This window comes from Aedes aegypti, chromosome 1 (assembly GCF_002204515.2).
Source record: "Aedes aegypti strain LVP_AGWG chromosome 1, AaegL5.0 Primary Assembly, whole genome shotgun sequence".
Taxonomy (NCBI): domain Eukaryota; kingdom Metazoa; phylum Arthropoda; class Insecta; order Diptera; family Culicidae; genus Aedes; species Aedes aegypti.
This window is the reverse complement of record NC_035107.1, coordinates 192,816,052-192,839,468: the sequence shown is the minus strand read 5'-3', so window position 1 is coordinate 192,839,468 and position 23,417 is coordinate 192,816,052. Positions and strand designations below refer to the sequence as shown.

Sequence of the window (23,417 nt, the reverse complement as noted above, 5' to 3'; positions counted from 1 at the left end):
GTTTCAGACAATTCGTTCGAGAAAAACCCCCCATGCCAAAGTGAATCATGGTAGTGCCCAAGTAGCTCTGTACCCTATTAGGCCAATTTTCACCGAATCTTTGAAAAGATCCCATAGAATCCTAGCCATAAATATAGCCTAATCAGTGACATAATTCTCATGAAAACCTGAACGAGGTTTTGCGCAATCCTAAGCAAATATCTGGTTGAATTATGCATAAGAATCTTTGCAATTTGGACAGCATAATGCAGATTAAAATGGAAAGGTTAACGACAATTCCTCAAGTATACTACCAGACATTCCTCCAGGGATTTCATCAGGAAATCCTCCAGTAATTCGGACAGGATTACCTCCAGGGATTCAATAAGAAATTACTTTACAAATGAAGAGATTCCTCAAGAGTTTTCTCCAGGAATTCTCCAAGGAAAATCGCTACATGAGTTACTCCAAGGATCGTTTCTCCGGGGGTTTCCTACAAAATTTCCCTTAGAAATTTCTCCAGAAATTCTTCAATGAATTCCCAAGAACCTCAAGAATTCTTCCATGAATTTTTCAAGATTCAATTTGTAGGGATAGCCGAGGAAGTCTGGAGGAGTTTCGGAAGAAATCCCTAAAATAATTCTTAGAGGAACCCATGAAGAGAGTTTTGTAAAATAATCCTTGGAGAAATTCCTGAAGAAATTGCTAGAAAGAGATTTCCCCGTAGAGATTTTCCTGCAGGAATCCGTAGACCAAAGAGTCTCTGGAGAAATTCCTGAAGGGATTTCTGAAAAATTACATGCGTAACTTGCTAAAGAAGAAATTCCTGTAAAGATTTTGCTATAGAAATATCTGGAGGATGCCATAGGGTAATCCGCCAATTGTTGAACGAAAAAATGCTCGCTAATTGTTGAACACGCCATAAGGAATACACGGACTGTTCAACAATAGAGGGGGGGTTTTTAGTCGTTCAGCATTAGGCGAATTGCCCTAAACGGATTTTCCTAGAGCAATCCATTTTGAGTTTTTTTTCTGGACTAATTTCTGTAAAAAAATCTGAATGTAGTCCCTAGAGGAATTCTTAAGGTAATTTGGGTAATGGGGGAATCTCTGCATGTGATTTCTAAAGAAATTCGTAAAGGAATCCCGGAGAATTGGAGGCCTAAACAAATCTTTGGAGAAATGTCTGTCGGAATCCCTGGAATTACCTGGAAAAATCATTGGAGTAACTCATGTAGCGATTTTGATAGATGTATCCCTGAGAGAATTCATGACGGAAACGCTTTAAGAATTCGTAAAGGTATTTCTTGTAGAATTCCTGGAGCGATGTCTGTTGGAACTCGTAAAGACATCTTCGGAATAATTCCTGGATGAATCTCGAGTGGACTACTTGTGTATACCCATAAGTGTACTGCAAGGAAACCATGGAGGCATTTTTGGATTGGATAAATCTCTGGAGAAATTTCTTGAGAAAACCTGGAAAAGATTTTCCTAGTGTAACCCCTATAGAGATTTTCCTGGTGGAGTCTCTGTAAGAATTTATTAGGAGAAATCGCTTGAAGAATCTATCCCTGGAAAAAAATCTGACATTTCGGAGAATTGCTTGGAAAAATGTATGAAAGAATCCATGGGACTTCTTGAGAGTCTCTGATTTTTCGGGAATTCTTGTTTGAATCTATGGAGTTTGTATTGAAGGAATTCCGGGAGGATTTTTAGAGCTCTAAAAAATCTAAAAAATGCGATTGAGGTCAAAAGTTCTAATTGATCAACAACAGTGTTCCATTTGAACGCGTTCAGTTTGCGTTCCAGTTCAAACCGTTGACCGAGGGATCAAGTAGGCTTGAACATTGAGCATTTGAACCCGTGCGAGCTGAAACCGGAAAAGTTTTTTTTCGGGTTTTCAACTCTATTGTGCATTTTAAAGTTCATGAGAAGATGCAGAATTTTGCACAAGAGTTCAATGTTTACTAGGTTCTCGTGCAAAATTAGAACGCGTTCCGTTCACTTTTGGCTTGCGTTCAGCTTAAAATGCATCACTGGTCAACAATTAAACTATTTTTTAGCATAGCATTGACGGCGCCGGACAGTCAGCTGGGATAGGGAAGGAATGTTAATGTGTAATGATTGTTGCTTCTGCAGACCGAGAATACCTCGCATAGTACGCATCTCCACAATCACCACGGTAAGGGTGTTTATTCAATGTCATATATAACAGGTCCGGCTCTTAGTATGTGTTTGCTTGTATTAGTCACAAGAAAGATGACGTAAACAAAACGAAAAGCTGATGGTGACGACAAGTTCGCCAAAAATTTTGTTCGAAGATTGCCAATATGACGTCATCTTCGTGTAACTTCGTGAACTTTCGGCTCACCGAAGTTGGCATTGCACAACTACCACTTCAAAACTGATGTTATCACAAATACTAATTTAATTTTCGACCGCACCTCTAAACACCCCACATTATCGCGGGAGGTAAAGGATCCGAATATCACTTTTGGGGGGTGTGCTATCCATGGATAGGGGGATAATACGACTCTTATTTAAAATTTGTTCTGTATTTTTGTCTTGCGGTAAAATATATTTCAGGAAAATTAAAAAAATACGTCGACATTCATAATGTTGAATTTTTCAAAGGTTATTCTCTGAGAGAGAGGAGACAGCTCACTGACAGTTGGCATGTTTTCTTGCCTTTTTTGACCCTTTTATATTATTCTTGGGTTGTGCACAATGGTCAGATGAACTTATTTTGGTCAAAATCATATTCGCTTTTTCTTGTTCACTATGAAAAAGGATATGAAGCAATTCTCGCTGAAAACAGGCCGCCATCGGCACCCATCGTTAGAATTCCAATTTTATGTCACTGATCGCTAGTTTTCGATAAAACTAAAGGGTGGTCCTTTCGGTTTTCTCAAATTGGTAGACCCCTCGTACGCCAGCTGGCTAAACAGCTTGCAAAAATGCCCATTTTTTTATAAATCTTGGGTATTTCTTCACGTGATATGTCTCATATTTCCCTTGGAACATATAGCAAACTTGGTGGCATCGTATAGAGAAAGGATATAGCTTTCATTTGAAGTTGAAATTTTTTTGCCAAAAACAAAACATGTTGAGTGCTAACAAGGTGAAAATCCATTCATGAGACATATCACGTGAAGAAATACCCGAAATTTATCAAAAAATGGGCTTTTTCGCAAACTGTTCAGCCAGCTGGCGTACGAGGGGTCCACCAATTAGAAAAAAAACCGAAAGGACCACCCTCATGATCAGTGACATAAAATTTAAATTCTAATGATGGGTGCCGATGGCGGCCTGGTTTCAGCGAGAATTGCTCATATGTTGAGTGTATAGAAGGTATATTTTTGAAGATTTGTCTCAAGTTTTCTTTAAAGAAAAATTAAGTTTATTTTAGATTCAATATTTTGAGATAGTGGGATATGTTGATGGGAATTGAATGATTCGCATGATTATGGATCCCACAATTCATGACCTCTTTTTAAAATTTTCACAAGTACTGTAAAGTTTCTTAATTCAGCGCAGCTAAGACCCTAATATATGCATATGAAAGTATCGCAAATGAAAAAAGTCGAAAATGTTGGTAAATTGCGCGGAATAGGGTCCTAAAGGCCTGTCCCAATTTTAATGCCAAACGCTTAAGTTTAGACCAAAAACAATTGTTTACTCAATTGTTTAATGTTTTTCTTTTGTTCAAGTCCAAAAAACACTCCTTGGTTTAAACTGGGTGTATTTTGTTTTCCGTGTCCCTTCCAAAATGTCATACAGGAACAACCCCAGTGAAAAAACTATAACCCCTGTGGTGTTTTTGTCGACTAAGCGAACGTCAAACATGATCAAAAGTGTCAAGGTTCATTTATGGACCCAATTTTTAAATTAAAGTTTAAATATGATGTAGTCGTTATTTGAGCGGGAAAAATTGCTAAAATAGTTGCAGTAACATGCTCTTTCGTGTCATTAAATAAAAACAAGATTTCATTAAACATTTTAGGACCCAATTAGGCAATACGCAAAATTATAGCACCTCGCGGTATGCAGCAAAATTAACGAATTACTAGAAAGGAAGTTTAATTTCCTTAAGGCTAAGTAGCCCGTTATTCATTTTGGCAACAATGATGACTTTTCAGCTTGCATTTCAAAGTGATAAAACTCAGTTTCGATAGTTTATATTGACTTGAAAATGTATCACTGTACGCGCTAACAACATGCATAAAGTATGCTGATACTTTTTCAGCTGTGTCAGTGCAAAACCAACTGATTTTCTTTGATTCGAAATCGTGAGATGAATTAGCAACAATCATCAACGACGCGTACAAATTTCAATGACGGCCTACTTCGCCTTAAGAAATTGCATATTTCGCTGCTGCTATTCATTCCAAAATAAACTACAATCATAAAAGTTAGGTCATTTGAAGTCTTTACTAGCGTATTTATGCACAATTGTATCATCTTGTAGACGTATATAATCCGAAACTCGTGTTTTTTTACGATAAATAAAATTACGTTTAAAACACGATGGTGCATCTTGCCTCATTGTTGTGGTGCATCATGCCCCTTTGTTTAGGGTTTAGGTGCGTCTTGCCTCAATGTTGTGGTGTGTTTTGCCCTAAAACGCGATGCATCGTGCTCCGCATTAATCTAACAAAAATCTGAAAAAATTAAAAATTTTAACAATCTAATGAATTTTAGATGAAAATTCGCTCAACACCATGTAGGGTGAACCCAAACCAACTAGATTCGTGTATTAAAACACTAGATACCTGTTGTTTAGTATTTTTTTCGGAATATTTTCCTTAAGTGGTGCATATTACGCCAGGAACCCCTACCGAAAATTGTTTACATGAGTAATCAATGTTATCCCAAATCAGCTACATCAAAAAACCTTTTTAAACATTATTTATTTATAATTTTTAGAATACAGAAAAAATATAGTAACGAGCGTAGGGTGCCAGGTCCATTATTTTAAATTTCCATACACGTTTATTTGTTTAAATAGCTGTCATTTCGTCAATTTTCTTTCGATTTTTTTCAAACCACCTTCAGATGACTTTAAAAAACGTAATAGTCGTTTGTCATAAATTTGCAATGCTGAATTCGGGGCAATTCCGGATTGTACTGAGATCACGAGTGTGTCAAATTTTGGAAATGTGATTACTTTTTATTTATTGCGGTTACAACACCGAAAATTGTATGTAACACGTAAGATAATGATCGATTGTCATCATTTAACACCGTAGTTAGTTCCGACAGGGCCCCCTTGGGTACATTTCCGTTTCATGTCCAAAACATATTTCCGACGTCTCAATCTTCGTGAATTCGAAAGGACTTGTCGATTGAGGAGGTATAAACTAAATGTCAACAGGTTTGGGCACTCCAGAGAACCTGTCACAGGTTCCGCCAGGGCCTCTTTGGGGACATTTCTGTTTCATGTCCTAATCATACCGTGCGACGTCTCAATCATGAGTTAGGGAGAACATGTCAGTAACAGAAGAAAATAATAAACTCGGTTCGAACAGATGTGGCCATTCTAGAGCTCCTTGCACAGGTTTCACAAGGGCCCGTTTTGGAGACATTTCCGTTTTATGTCCAAAACGTACCTTGCGACGTCTCAATCTTTGTGAATTGGAAAGGACATGTCTATTAACCCTTTAATACCCAAATTTTTATTTTCGATCTAAATATCATTTTTTGTTATCTAAAATCGTTCTAAACACGTTTTGGGCAATGATTTATTTTTATTCGCAAATCTATGGATTTCGGTTTTTGATTTTTATAATTTTTATTTTTGAACATCCCTACCCTTTTTCATTTTTTCTTGAAGCCTCTTCTAGTTACTGATTTTTGGCAATAATAAAAAGTCAAATTTTTACGCTAGTTTTAAAAATATTAAATTTTTAATATTTTTCTGGAAATATTTTTATTTTCCGTGTATTTATCGGAAAAACAGGTTTAAAATTATTTGAATACCACCAAGCTCTTCTTTTGTGATAGGTTGATCGTAGAAAAATATAAAAGGTACGATTTTTTATATCCCACGTTAAATGAACCCCGGGTATTTGTAGGTTATATAAGAATACAATTTTTCAAACAATTTTCAAAAATACAAAAAAGTTTCAAAAGTCATAAAAACTTTTCTTATATGCGTGTTATGAGTCAAGGTTTTAGCCAAAAATAAAATCATTTTGATTTCCGAGCAACGAAAAAATACACAAAATTCCAAAGTGTACCCCGTCTAAAGGCGGGGTTGGGTATTAGAGGGTTAAGGAGGAATGAACTAAATGTCAACAGATTTGGCCACTTCAGAGCACCTGACACAGGTTCTACTAGGGCATGCATGAATTATTTGTAGAAAAAAACTCTACTAGTTATTTGACATAAATGGACAACGCTGACCGATTTTTTTACATGTTGTCCCGAATTCGAATTCATGAAGATTGAGACGTCGCACGGTATATTTTGGACATGAAACCGAAATGTCCCCAAAGGGGCTCTCCCTCCCCTTGGTTATGCGACCTTGCCGCGATGGGAGGGCATAATCCATTAGCCCATATGATGGAAACCAAAGGCGTAACCTGTAGTGGTGGTATCACATTTTGGCATTTTTTGCTTAAAGCCGCGTCATAATTCATGTGATCCAACGGACATTCTGCGTCATTGATAGAATTGATGCCCATTTCAAATAATTAATCTATTCGAAGTGGACATTAATACTATTGGTGACGTTCAGTTTGCCTTTTGCTAACCAGAATGATCCGTAGCCACTCTTACTATTAGCTAGCTAGATACATCGTTATCATATACGACGTAGGGAATACTGAGGAATTCTTAGGAAAATGACTAGTAGATTCACTGAGTAGAAATAAGTGGCGACAATCTTATTTTAATATGGTTTTTACATTGCCATAATAAGAAATACCTCTTTTGTAACAACGGTATAAATAATCTAATTCCAGTTTCATTTTCGTAAAATTTACAAGTAGAAAGTAGGCGTTGTGAAGCATTGCATTTGCCACCGAAAAGTGAATCTTGTAGGAGACTGTAAAAGAAGCCTAAGGTAACTTTACTCTTCAATATTCACTATAAAAATGACTATGGAAAGTAAGACGCTGAGATCGATCATTAGGGTACACTTGCTAGTTTCGAAAAATTGTTGAACAGACAAGGAAAGCGACTTTTTTATTTAAGGATATATGAACGTAATGATTTTGTTAAGACTTGACGACACTTGACATTTAAGACTCTAATCTTACGTAAAAGACAATAGTAATCAGAATAGCACTTGAATGACAAATTAATCAAAACCATTTCGACTAGACAGTATTAGTAATGCACTACTATTTCAAACAAATTCTAATGGAGCTGCTGATTTTCATAATGCTTCCTTTTCTCAGAAGCAAGGGAATAAAAAAGCCAGACCGAGGGTTCAGCCTTGACAAGTTAAGCTGTCAGGCAGCTCCAACTGAATACCATACAAAAAAAAAAAAAAAAAGAAACCGAATTGTCCCCAAAGGGGCTCTGTTGGAACCAGTTACACTAATTGCAATTATGTTTAAATGATGACAATCGATCATTATCTTACGTTTTATATACAAACTTTGGTATTGTAATTGCAAATTATGCACCCTTGCGACCCCAGTACAACCCGGAATATTTCCGGCATGGTTCCGAATTCAGCATTGTAGCCATTTTTGACGAACTTGAGTGCATGTTTTCAATCTGTATTTTTTTCATATTTCGGACACTCAGTAACTTTGAATGTGTCTCAAACACAAACAAGCCAATTTTTGTGCCATCTGCTTTCACAGATCTCGAACTGAAATATAGCTTCTAAAAGTCTTGAAGATAAGCAAAATTGTATCAAATTGAGAATATGAGACTGTTCAGGAATAAATCTAAACGGTACTATTCTGAATAATTTCATCGTTATAACCTTCCCGACCGATTTATGTGTTGTTTGTGAATGTAGAATTTTCCGTAAAATGCTCTAAGGGCGAGATGGATCAACTAAGGTCCGATCTCTAAACAAAGCAAAAAAAAAAAGCTTAAAGAATTGTAATCTATTCATTTGTACAATTTAAAGTTTCTGAAAATGATTATATTGTATTCGAACGACAAACAGACGAATTATTTTTATAGTTCAGTGAAATAGCACTCAATTTTAATATTTGATAGTTGGCTCACTAGTGACGCCTCTCATCACCTTTGCTTGAATTTGACTTTTTCGTACCACCCCCTACCATGTGCGCGGTAGGCCAAATATGTACCGTGACCTGCTCTAATTCCGTGTATTTGGAAACTATATGGATTTTAAGCATATTATATTATTTATTTTTCTTAATTATTGTCACAAACGTTAGCATATGACGGGGTTGGTGGTCTGATGGCTACCGCTTCTGCTTCATAAGCAGAAGGTCATGGGTTCAATCCCAGGCCCATCCCTTTCCTCGTACTTTGTAGTTGTATATCTGTCACTTGCTTCTATCTTCCATTCTAAACCTATCACACTCAAACTACTCTTTCATAGCAAACGCTAGAATCAGAGACGGACAAGAAACCGTTTCCCTAACGCTTCCATTCTTCCACGCGCATGCCCTTCCTTACGCCTGATTCATAGGCAGTCTGCTAACCACAAAAGCAAACCTCTCTGCCATGCCTTTCCCCCAATCCACACACTCCCGCATGTACTGGCGTAGATGCAGTGGTATATACGGTCTACGTGGGAGCCAGTAGAATGCATCATCAATTCCTCCCCCTTCCCCACATTGGTCTGCATTCTGACGTGGCAGGCACCATTGTCGCCTAAAAATAGAAGATCACCTGCACTTATACACTGAGGATGCCTGTTAGTCCCAAGCAGTCATTCGGTTGGTTCCTTGTGTAAGTGCAGCTGATCTGGCGATACTGGAGTAGCATCCACGGGCGGCCAATCAAGCTCAAGCTCAAGCTCATTATTGTCACAAACGTTAGCATATTAAGTAGTCTTTAGAAAGCCATTACAAATTTGAACTAAAGTTGTACCCACAAACAAACAAAAATAATTTCAGAATGCAATCGCCTGGTACCAACACACGGTATTAGTGCACGGTTGCTTCTGAGTTCCAAATACCGTGTTTCAGCTGTAATTCCAAAATAGCTAAGTAAAATATATTTTTTATTTCCCGCTTGCTGTCCGAACTCGCTGTCGCTCGTCGGACCTAAAAATGGAAAAACTTCCTCGTTATACCGGGCAAACGCCTGGATTTGCTGTTTGCATGACATCGAATAGATGCTATACACACTCTTCGGATATCAGAGACTTCGGCGGCCTTCTGCCGCCTCAGTTCCTTTATCCTAAATACGGCTTAGCCGCATGTAAATTTTGCACTGTTTACTGACACGACTGCATTTAACGAAGCATGGACTTGTTCTTTTCATATCCAAGCTTTATTCTTTAGGTTTGTAAATTTAATTCGGCCTTTTGTGATTCGGCCTTCTGTGACGATTTGTGATTCGGTCTTCTGTGATTCGGCCTTCTGTGATTCGACCTTTTATGATTCGGCCTTTTGTGATTCGGCCTTTTGTGGTAGGCTAGAATGTATTCGGCCTTTTGTGATTCGGCCTTCTGTGATTCGGCCTTTTGTGATAATCCCGAGCCATCGGCTAATACCAAAATGTATCAGATTGAAGCGAACTTCCACCTGATGCACTTTTGTCAGGACATGGTTACTATAGGCAGTATCTGCACATGATAAAACTTCAAGCTGTTTAGTGGAATACCTATATGTAAATGAAAAACCGAATTTAGTACTATACAATTTAATTCCACTACAGTTTGTATCATTTGACAGATACGCGTATTTCGACCTCAACTAGACTGGACAGTCTAGTACACGATACTGAAGTCGGCCTAACAGTTGAGGTCGAAATACGCGTATCTGTCAAAGGATACAAACTGTAGTGGAATTAAATGGTACCTGCAGTACTTCGATCACTTTTCTGTCCTTCCAACTTGCGCTGATGAACGCATTCTTCACATCCAGAGTAACAACCGTGCAGTAGCGATCGCTCCTTTTGTACTGGATTGCCACCTCGAATACCTGGGCGACAGATTGGGTTGGAGACCATCCACACCTTCCGTATTCGGCACTTGTCTATTAATCTGTCGAACACCACTGTCCAAGATCCACGATTCCCAGTGTTTTTTCAATCAAATCTTCAACATTTCGACAAAGGATAAATAATTCGTATAGGTAATTCCATGTTGAAAAGCATCTGAAAAGTTCTTTTCAGAGAGCCAGGTTGATATCTAAAGAGCTTTGACCAACTCAAGGTCGAAGTTAGTTATTACATAGTTCGACATCTAGAACCTAAAGGAATTTCTACAGAAAAGCATTCAGCAGCCCAAAACTGATGGTTTTAATAATTTCGAAGTGGATTGCGCAAATGATCCCATCTATTTTTCCAGCTGTTTTGAAGATATATGTTTAGAAATTGTCCAGTAAATCCTACAGTATAGTATTGTTTTGATTTATGCTAATATATTTTTATCTTTTCTTTGAATCTCAACAGGTGTCTCACTGCTAGTGCACGCAGAAAACGATGGCTCAATGCTGCTGGAAAGCAAAATCCATCCAGACACTATTTATCACAAACAGCAAGACACACTGATTGTGTGGAGTGAAGGCGACAATTTCGACCTAGCGCTCAGTTTTCAGGAGAAGGCAGGCTGTGACGAAATATGGGAGAAAATTTGTCAGGTAAGTTCTTCAACAGGTAGATATTTGAAAAAGTGTTCTTTGAATATGATTTTTTCTCTAACCAGGTACAAGGCAAAGATCCTTCCGTAGAAATAACACAAGATGTTGTGGAAGAATCGGAAGACGAACGGTTCGAGGATATGTCGGACTCAGCGCCGCCTATCGAACTGCCTCCCTGTGAGTTGTCCCGGTTAGAGGACATCTCGGAAGTGATCGCCAATGGACTGACCTCGCAGATACGGAAGGACAAACTAGCACAAGCGATAGAGAGTGAAAACTACATTAAAAAGCTGCTTAATTTGTTCCACATGTGCGAGGATCTTGAAAATCACGAAGGACTGCATTACTTGTACGAGATTTTCAAGAACATTTTCCTGCTAAACAAAAACGCTCTATTTGAGATTATGTTTGCCGAAGATACGATCTTCGATGTGGTCGGATGTTTGGAGTACGATCCTACGGGGAATCCTCCGAAGCAGCACCGACAGTATCTTAAACAGTTGGCCAAATTCCGCGAAGCGATTCCGATTCGCAACTCCGATCTGCTGGCGAAGATACACCAAACATACCGAGTGCAATATATTCAGGATATTGTCCTACCGACGCCATCGGTGTTCGAGGATAACATGCTGAATACGCTCTCCTCGTTCATCTTCTTCAATAAGGTGGAAATAGTCACCCTGATCCAAGAAGACGAAAAATTCCTCGACGATTTGTTCACCCTGCTAACGGACCCCAACACTTCGGACGCCAAAAGGCGGGATATAATCCTTTTTCTGAAGGAGTTTTGCAACTTTGCTCAGTATTTACAACCGCAGAGCAAAGAAACGTTCTACAAAACGTTGATTAGCCTTGGAATACTGCCGGCGCTGGAAATTACGCTGGCTATCAACGACAAGAAGACGAAGGCTGCGTCGATCGACATTTTAACTACGATCGTCGAATATTCGCCGTCGATTGTGCGGGATTACACGCTACAGCAGTATAACAACTCGGACACGGATGAGGTAAGTGTAAAATCGGAAAGAAGACGAAGGTCCTCTTATCAGTGCGCGTCACCAGTTGATAATAGAAGCTTACGTTGTGATCGTTAAGTTACTCGCACAGGCGCATTCGTTCTCGGAATTTATCAGTTTGGGAAAGCCCTTGTCGCGGAAGGTCACAAATGGCAACAATCGATTACGTTTCTCAATTTTGTTTTCGCCATGTGCCAACAATCCCGAAATAGAAGTTGTGACTAATATCGGCATGTTGCACAAACCATCGAGTTTACAAATGATAACGTACCTTTTTGTCGCTATTTTGAAGGATCAAACGCTTATCAATATCGCCATCGAGCAGATGCTATCGGACTCGGAACCGGAATTGGGTGGTGCAGTTCAGCTAATGGGCGTGTTAAGGATACTGCTGGATCCGGAGAATATGCTGAGTTCCGTGAACAAGTCCGAGAAGTCAGACTTCCTCAACTTCTTCTACAAGCACAGTATACAAACGCTGATAGGTAAGTTGGACTATGATTTATGTGGGGTCGTGTCTTGGACACAGGGTTCATCAGATGTTTTTGGAACTATCGGTTGACTTGGTTTTAAAACATTGGAAATTCTGTCTGTCAATTCTGTTGTACATATAGACATACAGTCGACTCTCCATAACTCGATATTCAAGGGTTCATCCACTTATAGAATTATCGAGTTATAGAATGTACCGAAACAAAAAATCACAAAATCGAAGGAACAATTTTCTGTATTTCTAATGCGTAAATGTTCACCTCTGTAAGAAAGTAATATTGTTTTGTTAATTGTACTCTACAAACTATTATTTGAAAACTTTTTTCGAAGTGCTCGAAAAAATCACATTATTTCGACACAATATTTTTTTTTTTCATATTTTTCAACTTGTATTATAACTTGCAAGTATTTTTTCATCTCCAAACAAGAATTAGATGAAGTTTCCCCATATAAAAAATAAAAAATAAAATAGATATCGACTTATGGAGAGAAATTTTCCTCTCACGTGACATCGACTAGTGGAGATATCGAGTTATAGAAATATCGACTTATGGAGAGCACGATGTATGGAAACTTGAAGGGATCGAAAAATCCATCGACTTATAGAGTATATCGAGTTATAAAACATCGAGTTGTGGAGAGTCGACTGTATTTACCTACATGTACTGGTACATCTACCCTATATAATCGGAGGCGGCAATAACTGCTAATTGGCATATACTCAAGAACTTCAAATTTTGCTAAGACCCTTGAACCTTTTTTCGCCATTGCGTTTCTTGTACACATTTCATAAGAACACAACATAGGTGGCGAATTCAGGAAAACTGAAAATATGACGAACAAGTGGCGTGTTAGTTAAGAACGAAAAGCCGCTCTAATAAAGATAAATAATAATACATAACGAACACTAGGGCGAGCAATCCAGCATTCACCACCCCAGTTTTCAATACAAAAACAAAGTTTTTGATCAGTTCTTAGATTCTTCCTAATAATACAGGGTTAGTGGTCTAATGGCTACCTCTTCTGATTCAGAAGCAGATGGTCATGGCTTCAATCCCAGTCCCGTCTTTTCCCTCGAACTTCATAGTTGTATTTATAATTTGCTTCTATCTTCCTTTCTTGATATATAACATTTAAACTTTTCGTTCATAGCAACCGCCAGAACCAGAGACGAACAAAACACCACTCTTCCGTCATTATAGCACGCCTTTCCTTACTCCTGATACATAGGCAGTCTGCTAACCAAAAGCAAGCCTCTCTGTCATAAAATTACCTTACCCCTATATCTTCCCACTTTAACTGGCGTAAATACAGAGGTATATTCGGTATACTGTGGGCCAATTTTAAATGCAAATAGCCCTGAGTCATTTGATTAATTATGCCAAACGTCAGTATTTCAACTTACCTTACGCCAAACGACTATCCCATCCGATGTAGCCCAATTCGTCCTTTTATGAAATGAAAAAAAAAAATAAAACCGATACCGTAGCTCCAAAAATATTTGCATATTTCTCGCTTCTGAATGCGTATTTGTAATACCAGGTTCTTTCGACCGGTTTGCAGCTCCACTCCTGCTAAACACCCTGACCGAAAAACCCGCCAACGAAGAGTACCACACGGTGCAGCTGCTCGGTCTCGTACTAGAGCTACTGTCGTTTTGCGTTGAGCACCACACCTACCACATCAAGAACTGCATCTTCAACAAGGACCTGCTGCGGCGGATACTGGTACTGATGAAGAGCACACACACGTTCCTAGTGCTGGGCGCGCTCCGGTTTCTCCGGAAGATCATCGCACTAAAAGACGAATTCTATAATAGGCGAGTAAAAATGTTGTTTACGAAGAGCAGTGGCAGTCTCCTCAGAAGTTTACAGCCATTGTTTTAAAAAGATTGCTCAAAGATACTAACGATGCATTGTTATAATTTACAGGCACATAGTGAAGGGTAACCTCTTTGCTCCAGTGGTAGATGCCTTCGTGCGGAACAACGGCCGATATAATCTGCTTGAGTCCGCCATCCTGGAGCTGTTCGAGTTCATCAAGATCGAGGACATCAAATCGTTGTATACGTACTTTGTAGAGAATTTTGGAAAAATCTTCGACGATGTCCAGTATGTCCAGACGTTCAAAACGCTTAAGAATAAGTACGACCAACAACAGGACCGACTGAAGGAGAAGGAGAAGGGAAACCTCGATAGGTAAGGAGTAGTGAAGGCTCTGCAAAACTCAAGTAAAATTAGTATTCTACTGATTTCTTCCGTATTTATTTGTTTTTTTCTCAGTGTACCATCGATTTTGCGGAATAGTAACCGATACCGGCGGGATCAGAGGCAGCTAGACGAAGAGGAGGAGATTTGGTTCAACGAGGAGGAAGACTTTGCCGAAACGAACAAGGCCGGATCGCCGGAACTGGACACTAGCCTAGGTGAGCGACTTAGTAGGAAGAGATTGAAATTTTAGGCACCACTGCTCCGAAACGTACCGTGAAATGGCTTCAAGCAATCAAGAAAACCCAGGAGTAGCCACACATTTTAGAAGATTCTGTTCATTTGCTTTTATTCAAATGAGATTTGATTATACATTGAAATGAAATTCGACGAAAAAACGCATCAATAAATTGATCACGTTTGTTTTGGATTTGGCTTATTTCATTCTGGTTTAGAAAAAGCAAATCCGATGCGGTCGTGTCTCCTCTGGGGGTTTGCGTAAAATCTAGAGCTAAATCGTCATAAGAAATATAGTTAAGCTGGGAATAATCCTAGATTAATCAATGTATTTTAGACACATCAATGAAAAAAATATATTGGATACAAAAATACCTTCACAGCAAAAAGAATACCCTTGCTGTTTACGTATTCGTAGCAAACATTGAGTAGCGTTTTAGCTTGATACAGTTTTACAGTTTAAGATGAAACATCTCGGTATCCAAAGATGGCCATCACAATGGCCGACTTGTGTCCTAAACTGATGAAATATGATAGCGGCACCGGTTTTGGCCTTATCGCCGGAATACAAACAAACGTTTTACATAACAAATCAACATTTAACATTAATTTCACTACACTTTTTTCTTTTTTTCTTTTGCAAATAAATGACTCGCTCCCTATTTATGCCATTATGATAATCGATATTGACGTATAAATTTTTATTATCCTTCGCATTATCTGATCTTGACAGCAAGAAGTCTAGTTTTCTTTTCAAAGCTAATGTTGAGTAATCGTATTAAGTTAAGGGCCTGTTCACAAATTTCATAACGCTGAGGGGGTGGGTGGGTGTCCTCAAAATGTTACAGCTCATACAATATTTGTAGATTATTCATACAAAAAGCGTTACGAGGGGGTGGGTGGGTATCAAAAACGGTCATTTTTTGCGTTATGAAATTTGTGAATGAACACAAAGGAGCTGAGAGATCCTTGTTGAGCAGATAAACTCTTGGATAGTCTCTTGGATTATTTTTTTATATTCCTGAAAGAATCTTGTAAGACGCCTTGAGAAAACTCTTGAATGACATCTGGAGAGATCATTAGGGTAATTTCTGGGGCATTCTATTGAATAAATCTTGTAACAGCAGCTCAATACCTCTCTTTTAACCATAATAGCTCCAGAGATCCATTGATTTTCGGTGAACTAGACTGCCGTGAATCGCAAGTCAGTCTCATCTGTAAAAAGTAGGCATTGAAAAAATGGGCCGTGAAGTTTCCAAATTCGTTATACATATAAATATTTGAAAAATTCCAGAGGATTGGAACATGTTCAAATCTTAATGAAACTTTCACAATGTGCTTTTCACTACGATGTCCTTCCGAGAAAAATACAGTGATACCTCCATGAGTCGATGTTCCATGACTCGATATCGACTCATGGAACCATACTAAAAACATAATTTCATGGTTACTATGATGGTCCCTAGAAGCAGCTTTCCAAAGGATTGCTGTTCCATGACTCGATATTTCCATGAGTCGATGGTCCCTTCAATATCGACTCATGGAGGTTTCACTGTATAAAGATTATCAAAAAACGGTACATTTTGTGTTATACGGTACGTAAATCTGTAGTGGGACTGACATGCGATTACTTTTCATTATGGGATAATTTGACTTGCTGTTTTTTCATATTTTTTCCGAACAAATCATATTATCTTATCAGTGCAGCTGAAAGAGCATTGGAAGATATGTTGAAAACTGGACTAAACTCAATTTTGTCGAAAATGCAGATGGGACTGACTTGCGATTCACGGCAGTAGAGTACTGTAATAATTCGTAAAATATAATGCCATACTCATCAGATAAATCCAATAGGCTTGTTTTAATAGTAAAACTAGTACTGCTAGTACTTACTGTTAAAAAATTTTGTAATTACGAAACAAACAACATGGAATATTTAACCCGTATAGGCCTGAGTGAAGACAAAAATATAGAAACCTTCACCGCTCAGCAAATTCCTAACGGATTCAAATGATTTTTTGTCAGTTCACTGGCACACATATCTAGTTTCTAGAAGTGGACAGAGGAACGCGGAAATATTCCTGTGGCCGGAGTTATTCCGGTGGGTCACTGGGTCAGGTCGGGTGAAAAGGTTACTGTGCGTTTGTGCCCCTGGAGTTAGGCAAATTTCAAGTCACAGATAATTTGCGGAATTGACTATAATGTGGCCACTATATCACGGAATTTTAAGAAAATTGCATCATTGTAAACCTTTTGAGAAACGATTGAATTGGATAACTATGAGTTTTTCATTTGATTGATCATACAAATGACCATTTTCAGGTGGCAGGACGCCTCAAACTTACGATAAAGTGGCCGATTTGTATCTGAACATCTGTGCCAAGCATATGGAAACGCATTTTAGTGCACAATTTTGTTTGATTTCTATTTTTCGAGAATTGAAACGGTTTAGTATCCAACAAATATATAGCCGGTTCTTCCGGGCATTACGTCCGAATTATCACATTCGGTATATTTTAAATGATACAAAACTCATCATTTATAATGTTGAATATCAGATCTTAAAGATTTATGCAAATTGAAATGATTGTCATTGCAAATAAATCAAGGTAACTTGGCATGTCCCAAAAAATAGCCGTTTTTTACCCGACTTGACCCAGGGACCCACCGGAATAACTCCGGCCACAGGAATATTTCCGAGTTCCTCTGGCCACTTCTAGAAACTAGATATGTAAGCCAGTAAACTGACAAAAAATCATTTGAATCCATTAGGAATTCACTGAGCGGTGAGGGTTTTAGTATTTTTGTCTTCACTCAGGCCTATACGGGTTAAGAACTTTTTATAAAAACGGTATTTAACGGTAAATAAATGTTCAAAGTCGTAGGTAAGAAAGGGTTAAAAATATTCAGGAGAAATTTTGAAGGAACTTGACTTTTTCATTCCCACAGCTTAGTTCGACAATTAAACTGTCAAAAGGGAGTTTCTAAAAAAATCTGGACAAACATTTGGAAAGGGCTCAAGATGTCTTAGGCCTTTTTTGGAAACATTGCTGTTGGGCCCATTTGAGACCGCTCACGTAAACTAACACCCCTATTAGAAAGGTTAGCTCTTCCTGACAGTGGTATTGGTAAGCGTGATCGAGTTGAATTGGGCTCAACAGCGTCGTGAGAAGCCATTGTTTACCAATGTCGATGTGCCCTTTTCTAATGTTTGTCCAGAATTATTCAAAACCATCATAAAAAAATGATCGAAAATCTGTTTTTCAATAGTTTGACCCTTAGTTCACTTATTTCGATGTTTCGATGTAGATGAAATATGGGAGCGTATAAATTAATTCCAATCATTATTAAGCTTATTGCACAGATTCAGCGCTCGTCGAAAATTGGTGGATCACCTGTGCTACCATTGGAAAGAGAGTGTTAAGGCAGAATATCGAAGTAAATGTTGGAGAGATTACTGGGCGGACTATGTAGACATATTGCACGGGAAATAGCTCCAGTGTGAATTGAGAATTTCGTAGAGTAACTTTTAGATTTTTGAAGCTTTTGAGTATTCGGAGAAATCTGCAAATGATTTCCTTGACAAAATACTAGATTGAAACCTGTAAGATATTTTCATTAGTTTGTATACGTAAATTTTTTTTTCAATTTTGTAAAATGATTAAAATTTTGCTCACATACTATGGATTGTTTGTAAAGGTACACACTTAGATTATTTTACGGATTCCAGTGAAATCTCTACAGCTCATTCTGAAACTTCATTGAATAACCACAACGATTTTCTGTGGGACACCTAGGAAAAAAATCAAAGTAAAAAATTCCAAAAAAAGCATTTATTGAAAAGTAAAATTTCCAAAGGAAAGCATTGATTGATAGACTCTTTATTATGGGGAAATTCAGCCCTAGACTAGTTCATCCCCGAGTACAATGATCAACAAAAGACACGCGTTGTCGCGGGTAGATTCCGGCGGTTCTGTCGGTCGACATTGTCCGCAAAGCAAAAACTGATTAGATCTTCTTCTGAAAATCTTCTTCACTTGTAACACCTGGCTCTCTTCAGAACACCTTCTAGTGCAATCTTCAAAAATAGGTACGAAAGTGCATCACCGTGTCGCGGGATTCAACACAATGGGAGGTTTGCCTAAAGTCTTCACACAGTTTTTCATGCGATTCATCGTAGTTCAAACCAGTCTTGTAAGTGTCCTGGGGAAGCTATTTTCGTCCATGATTTTCCATACATTATGCTGTCGTTACTAATCGCATGGGCTCCTTCAAATCGATGAAACCTAGTATTTACGATATTTTCAAAGAATTTACTGTACAGTAAAGCTCTGGTCCGTTGCCGATCTGCCATAAATTTCCAACGAACTCGTTTACTATAAATGATGGACGATGGAAGATGATTGATGACTGTAGCTCGCAATGTGAATGGTGACCCTCCATCAGAAAAAGAACTATCTAGTTTAATAACAAAAGCGTAAGTTACCCAAGATGTTCTAAATTACCATAGCAAATATAGTTCGACTAAGGTTTTTCCAATGTACTTCCCTTCAATGTGGAACTGATGAGCAGTGCCAACCAGTGTACTACCGATAATCGTTTAAGTTTCCTGTACGGACCTGTATGGATAAGGATATCAAGCATGAATGGGACTAATTTGCGATCAAGGGCAATCACGGTGCCCCGACAGACCGTTATTATGTACAAAAAATTGTCCATCAAATCTGAGTACAGGGCTCGATTCCTGAGGTCATTCTGCACCTCTGGACCAATTTAAAAAAAAAAATCCCTAGGCGGAATCTCGAGAAAGCCGGATTTGAAGTTTTTGACTTAAAATTTCAATATAATTTATATACAAATTACACTATAGCGCCGGGAAAACCTAAAAAAAATCGCTCAAAAAGACGACCAAACTATTCTCAACTAGTATATAATTGTTATAGATGTTATATTTATAAATATTTTTTACTGACTTAACTAACCAGAGTGGTTTGAGTATGTTTTTATATGGCTTAAAACAGTAAGCTTAGTTCAATGGAATGAAATCTAAAAAACTAAATTTCAATTTACTGTTGATGCTCTGTTCGAAAGAAGTAAAACTTTCAATGGTTAATATTGTTCATTTACAGCTTGTTTTACGACTTTCACACTATGTGACCAGCCCACTGAAGTCTGCCATATTTATTTTGCTTAATAATATTAGCTTCTTTATACATATGGTACTACTCTAGATGTATACGTCTAGTTTTCCACCGAGTATTGTCCTCAGTTCTTTACGTTACAATTAACGTATTCTATATTCTTAACCACAACAGGGTTTTGACTACACGTAGAGCATCATTCCCACATGTCAAAATGGAACACTTTTTAACACAGATTAACATAGTTTTCAACAACTTCACACAAATCCCCAATAAGTACTCCAAAGTTTCAACCTCACTGGGAGTCCTAGTTCTTGTCTTACGTTACTTGCTACCATGTACTTTGTTTTTATTTGTCATCTGTTTATTGATTTCAAGGTCGCGTTCGACTCAGTGACGCAAATCTATCTGTGGCAGCAAATATTTTAACAATAACTGGGAAAGCTGATTGAGCTGATATATACAATCAAGTGTATGAGGTGTAAACTTTGTTTGTGATATTACATAAATTATAAAAAATGCATTTCGAAATTTACTAGTCACCATTACATTCTGTTGTATATACATTTGCTGGCTTTGTAGGCGATGACTTTATTGGAATCGAACGCAGCGCAGTTGAGCGGGCTTTCACTATCTTGAAAACAGACAACTAAGAAAAGCTTGTGATGCCATTTAATCTACCCAAACGTACATGGTTGCATGAAGAGAAAGAAGCAGGATCAGTTGTGTTGTGCCTGATGCAGTGCTTGATGGGGATGTAGTTGAAATTGTCGAAGAGACTTGGACGTGGGACAATTATGTCTCCCTTGCAGTAAAAACACTTGTTCTGGCTACGATTATCAACTTTTACGGATTACGTAATTAGCTTTGGAACCCGTTACTTGCAATGGCAAGTAAATAATTTCGCCATAATAAACACCATTGCAATGCTTCTATCCTACGATATCGCGATGCTTTATCGTAGAAAGTGAACTGAAAAGTTTTTCGAAAATAATAATAATAATAATAATAATAATAAAAGTACATGATAGCAGAGCTAGAGAGTGGGAGTTCAAGTGATGTTGAAACTCGGATAGAACTAGGCATTGAAATTGTTGTAGACTTTGTTAATCTTAGAATACTTCCGACATGTGACAATGATGTTCCCCGAGTAGTCAAAATCATGTTGTGGACAAGAGTAAAGAATACGTTAATTTTAACGTAAAGTTCAAGGACAATACTCGGTGGAAAACTAGACGTATACCGTACACCCCCGCTAATTTGAACGATACCTCATGCAAACCATCGGGGTTCATTTTTAATTTGAACTTCTAGTCACCCTAGAAACGTGTTTCTGGTTACCTCTTTCCCTGTTTTGTTTTGATTCTGTGTTCCGTCCCACAGCGTTCCATTTCACTTTACTCCGTGAGCTAAATGACGTTTGAACCATTTTTAATCTGAACGATGTTCAAATTAGCGGAGTACAAATTAAAAAGTGTTCAGATTAAATGTGAAAAAAACACCGGGGGTACCCGGTACATCAAAAGTAGTACAAGACGAACAAAGAAGCAAATAATATTAAGAAAAATATATACGGCAAACTTCAGTGGGCTGGTCACATAGTGTGAAAGTCGTAAAACAAGCTGTAAATAAATAATATTAACCATTGAAAGCTTTACTTCTTTTGAACAGAGCATCAACAGTAATTTGAAATTTAGTTTTTTTTAGATTTCATTCCATTGAACTAAGCTTACTGGTTTAAGCCATATAAAAACATACTCAAACCACTCTGGTTAGTTAAGTCAGTAAAGAATATTTATAAATATAACATCTATAACAATTATATACTAGTTGAGAACAGTTTGGTCGACCTTTCGAGCGATTTTTTTTAGGATTTCCCGGCGCTATAGTGTAATTTGTATATAAATTATATTGAAATTTTAAGTCAAAAACTTCAAATCCGGATTTCTCGAGATTCCGCCTAGGGATTTTTTTAAAAATTGGTCCAGAGGTGCAGAATGACCTCAGGAATCGAGCCCTGTTCTCAGATTTGATGGACAATTTTTTTACATAATAACGGTCTGTCGGGACACCGTGGCAATACAATCCGAACGAATTTTAAGTATTACATCAGCTTTACAATTGTGCTAACACTTCTCTATCTCCCCCTCAGGTAAAATCTTCGACAAGAAATCATCCCCCGAATCGTCCCCGTCAGCCACCTCCGTGAATGGCCCCAAGTACAGTAGTAGTAATAGTAGCAATACGACCACATCGCAACAACAGCTATCCACGTTACAGACGCACTCCACACCACTGAACAACAACACTGACATTAAGAGTAATAGTACGACATCGTCATCCGTGGCGGCCACGGCCGATGATGAAGAAGAAGATTCGTCCATTCACCACCACCATCATCAGCAGCAGTCACTACTAGGTATAACTTTGGTCAATTCAACGACGGCGACGTCGTCTTCCACTTCGCTGTCGGATTCCTCATCCACTGGCGTCCTGGCGGAGGAAGTTCCGCTCGTCGACTCGTCGGCGGTTCTGTACTCCACCAGTGGCCCCGCTGGTCTTGTCTCGCATGAAACACCTGCCGCTTCTACGTCAACGACGACGAGTATGGACGATCAGTCACCTGCCTCGACAGAACCCGTGGTTGACGAAGATCCCAGCTGTAGTAGTGTTACGCAACTTCCACAAAATTCCACAGTCAGTGATAGCGACCACAGTGCTGTTGCCAACAGTTGTACCAGCACGTCGCCAATTTCTACTACTGGGACGGAAGCCGTTGAATCTCTCGATAACAGCAACCTGGAGGCATCGAAACGGCTAGCTGATGATGCAAGCCGGGACGGCGAGGATAACGCATCATCGTCCTCATCGGCATCTGAATCATGTGAAGATGTGAGGCAAGCGGAACAGAACTGTACCGGAAGCGTTGGCGACGCGCTGGAGGGTGGAAATTCCTCGGTCAACTGCAGTAATGGTGATATCAGTGGATCGTCTACGACGATAGCCGCCGTGTTGGATTCTGCGCCGGACGTAGTGGCACCGACGGACGAGACGCCCAGTTCCACTGCGGTCGTGAGCAGTCTTAAGAAGGTGAGTTTGGGGGCTATAATGCTATTTCAATAACGGGAATTGTTTAGGTTTACTTGATATAACTCTAGCCGTTGGTTTCAGAAGTTCTTTAATAAAATTGAGCAATTTTCTCTGAAACCAGAGGTCTACCAGGCCGAATCACAAAAGACCGATGACAGGTCGAAATTTTTAAATCAATTTTACTGAAAACCACAAACATTCAGCACATTTTTCTACAATATTTTAGATATTTTTCAACAAAATGATTCTGTTTTTGACAACATTTTTCAATACATACTATTAAAATTTGTATTTTTTTCAGTTGCGATTCCCTAACCTCAAATCTACCTGTTCCACGATTACAAATTCTGGATTTTCAGCAACAAATTAGCATCTAACAAATAGAGCTTTGTTGGAAAGGAAGACTACAACCATTTACTTTGTGTTTTATAAACTAAATTTGCCGAATTATCCATTTTTAGATTCGTAGAACAGGTAAAAAGTGAGGTTACGAGTCGCCTCTGATTT

The 23,417-nt window shown here is 38.5% G+C and overlaps 1 protein-coding gene across 8 annotated transcripts in view; it reads left to right on the top strand.

Annotated features, from left to right (window-relative positions):
* The window catches only part of LOC5577697 (serine/threonine-protein phosphatase 4 regulatory subunit 3), an 87,653-nt gene that overhangs the window by 50,303 nt on the left and 13,933 nt on the right, over positions 1-23,417 (top strand). For 7 of the 8 annotated variants that reach the window (XM_021855993.1, XM_021855990.1, XM_021855994.1 and 4 more), the window contains 7 exons: positions 10,540-10,727; positions 10,793-11,734; positions 12,036-12,228; positions 13,778-14,054; positions 14,167-14,433; positions 14,518-14,660; positions 21,973-22,910. In XM_021855993.1, coding sequence (XP_021711685.1) covers positions 10,540-10,727; positions 10,793-11,734; positions 12,036-12,228; positions 13,778-14,054; positions 14,167-14,433; positions 14,518-14,660; positions 21,973-22,910 — 2,948 coding nt within the window. The remainder of the gene's footprint in view (positions 1-10,539; positions 10,728-10,792; positions 11,735-12,035; positions 12,229-13,777; positions 14,055-14,166; positions 14,434-14,517; positions 14,661-21,972; positions 22,911-23,417) is intronic. The other variant, XM_001663431.2, reaches the window with a different exon arrangement.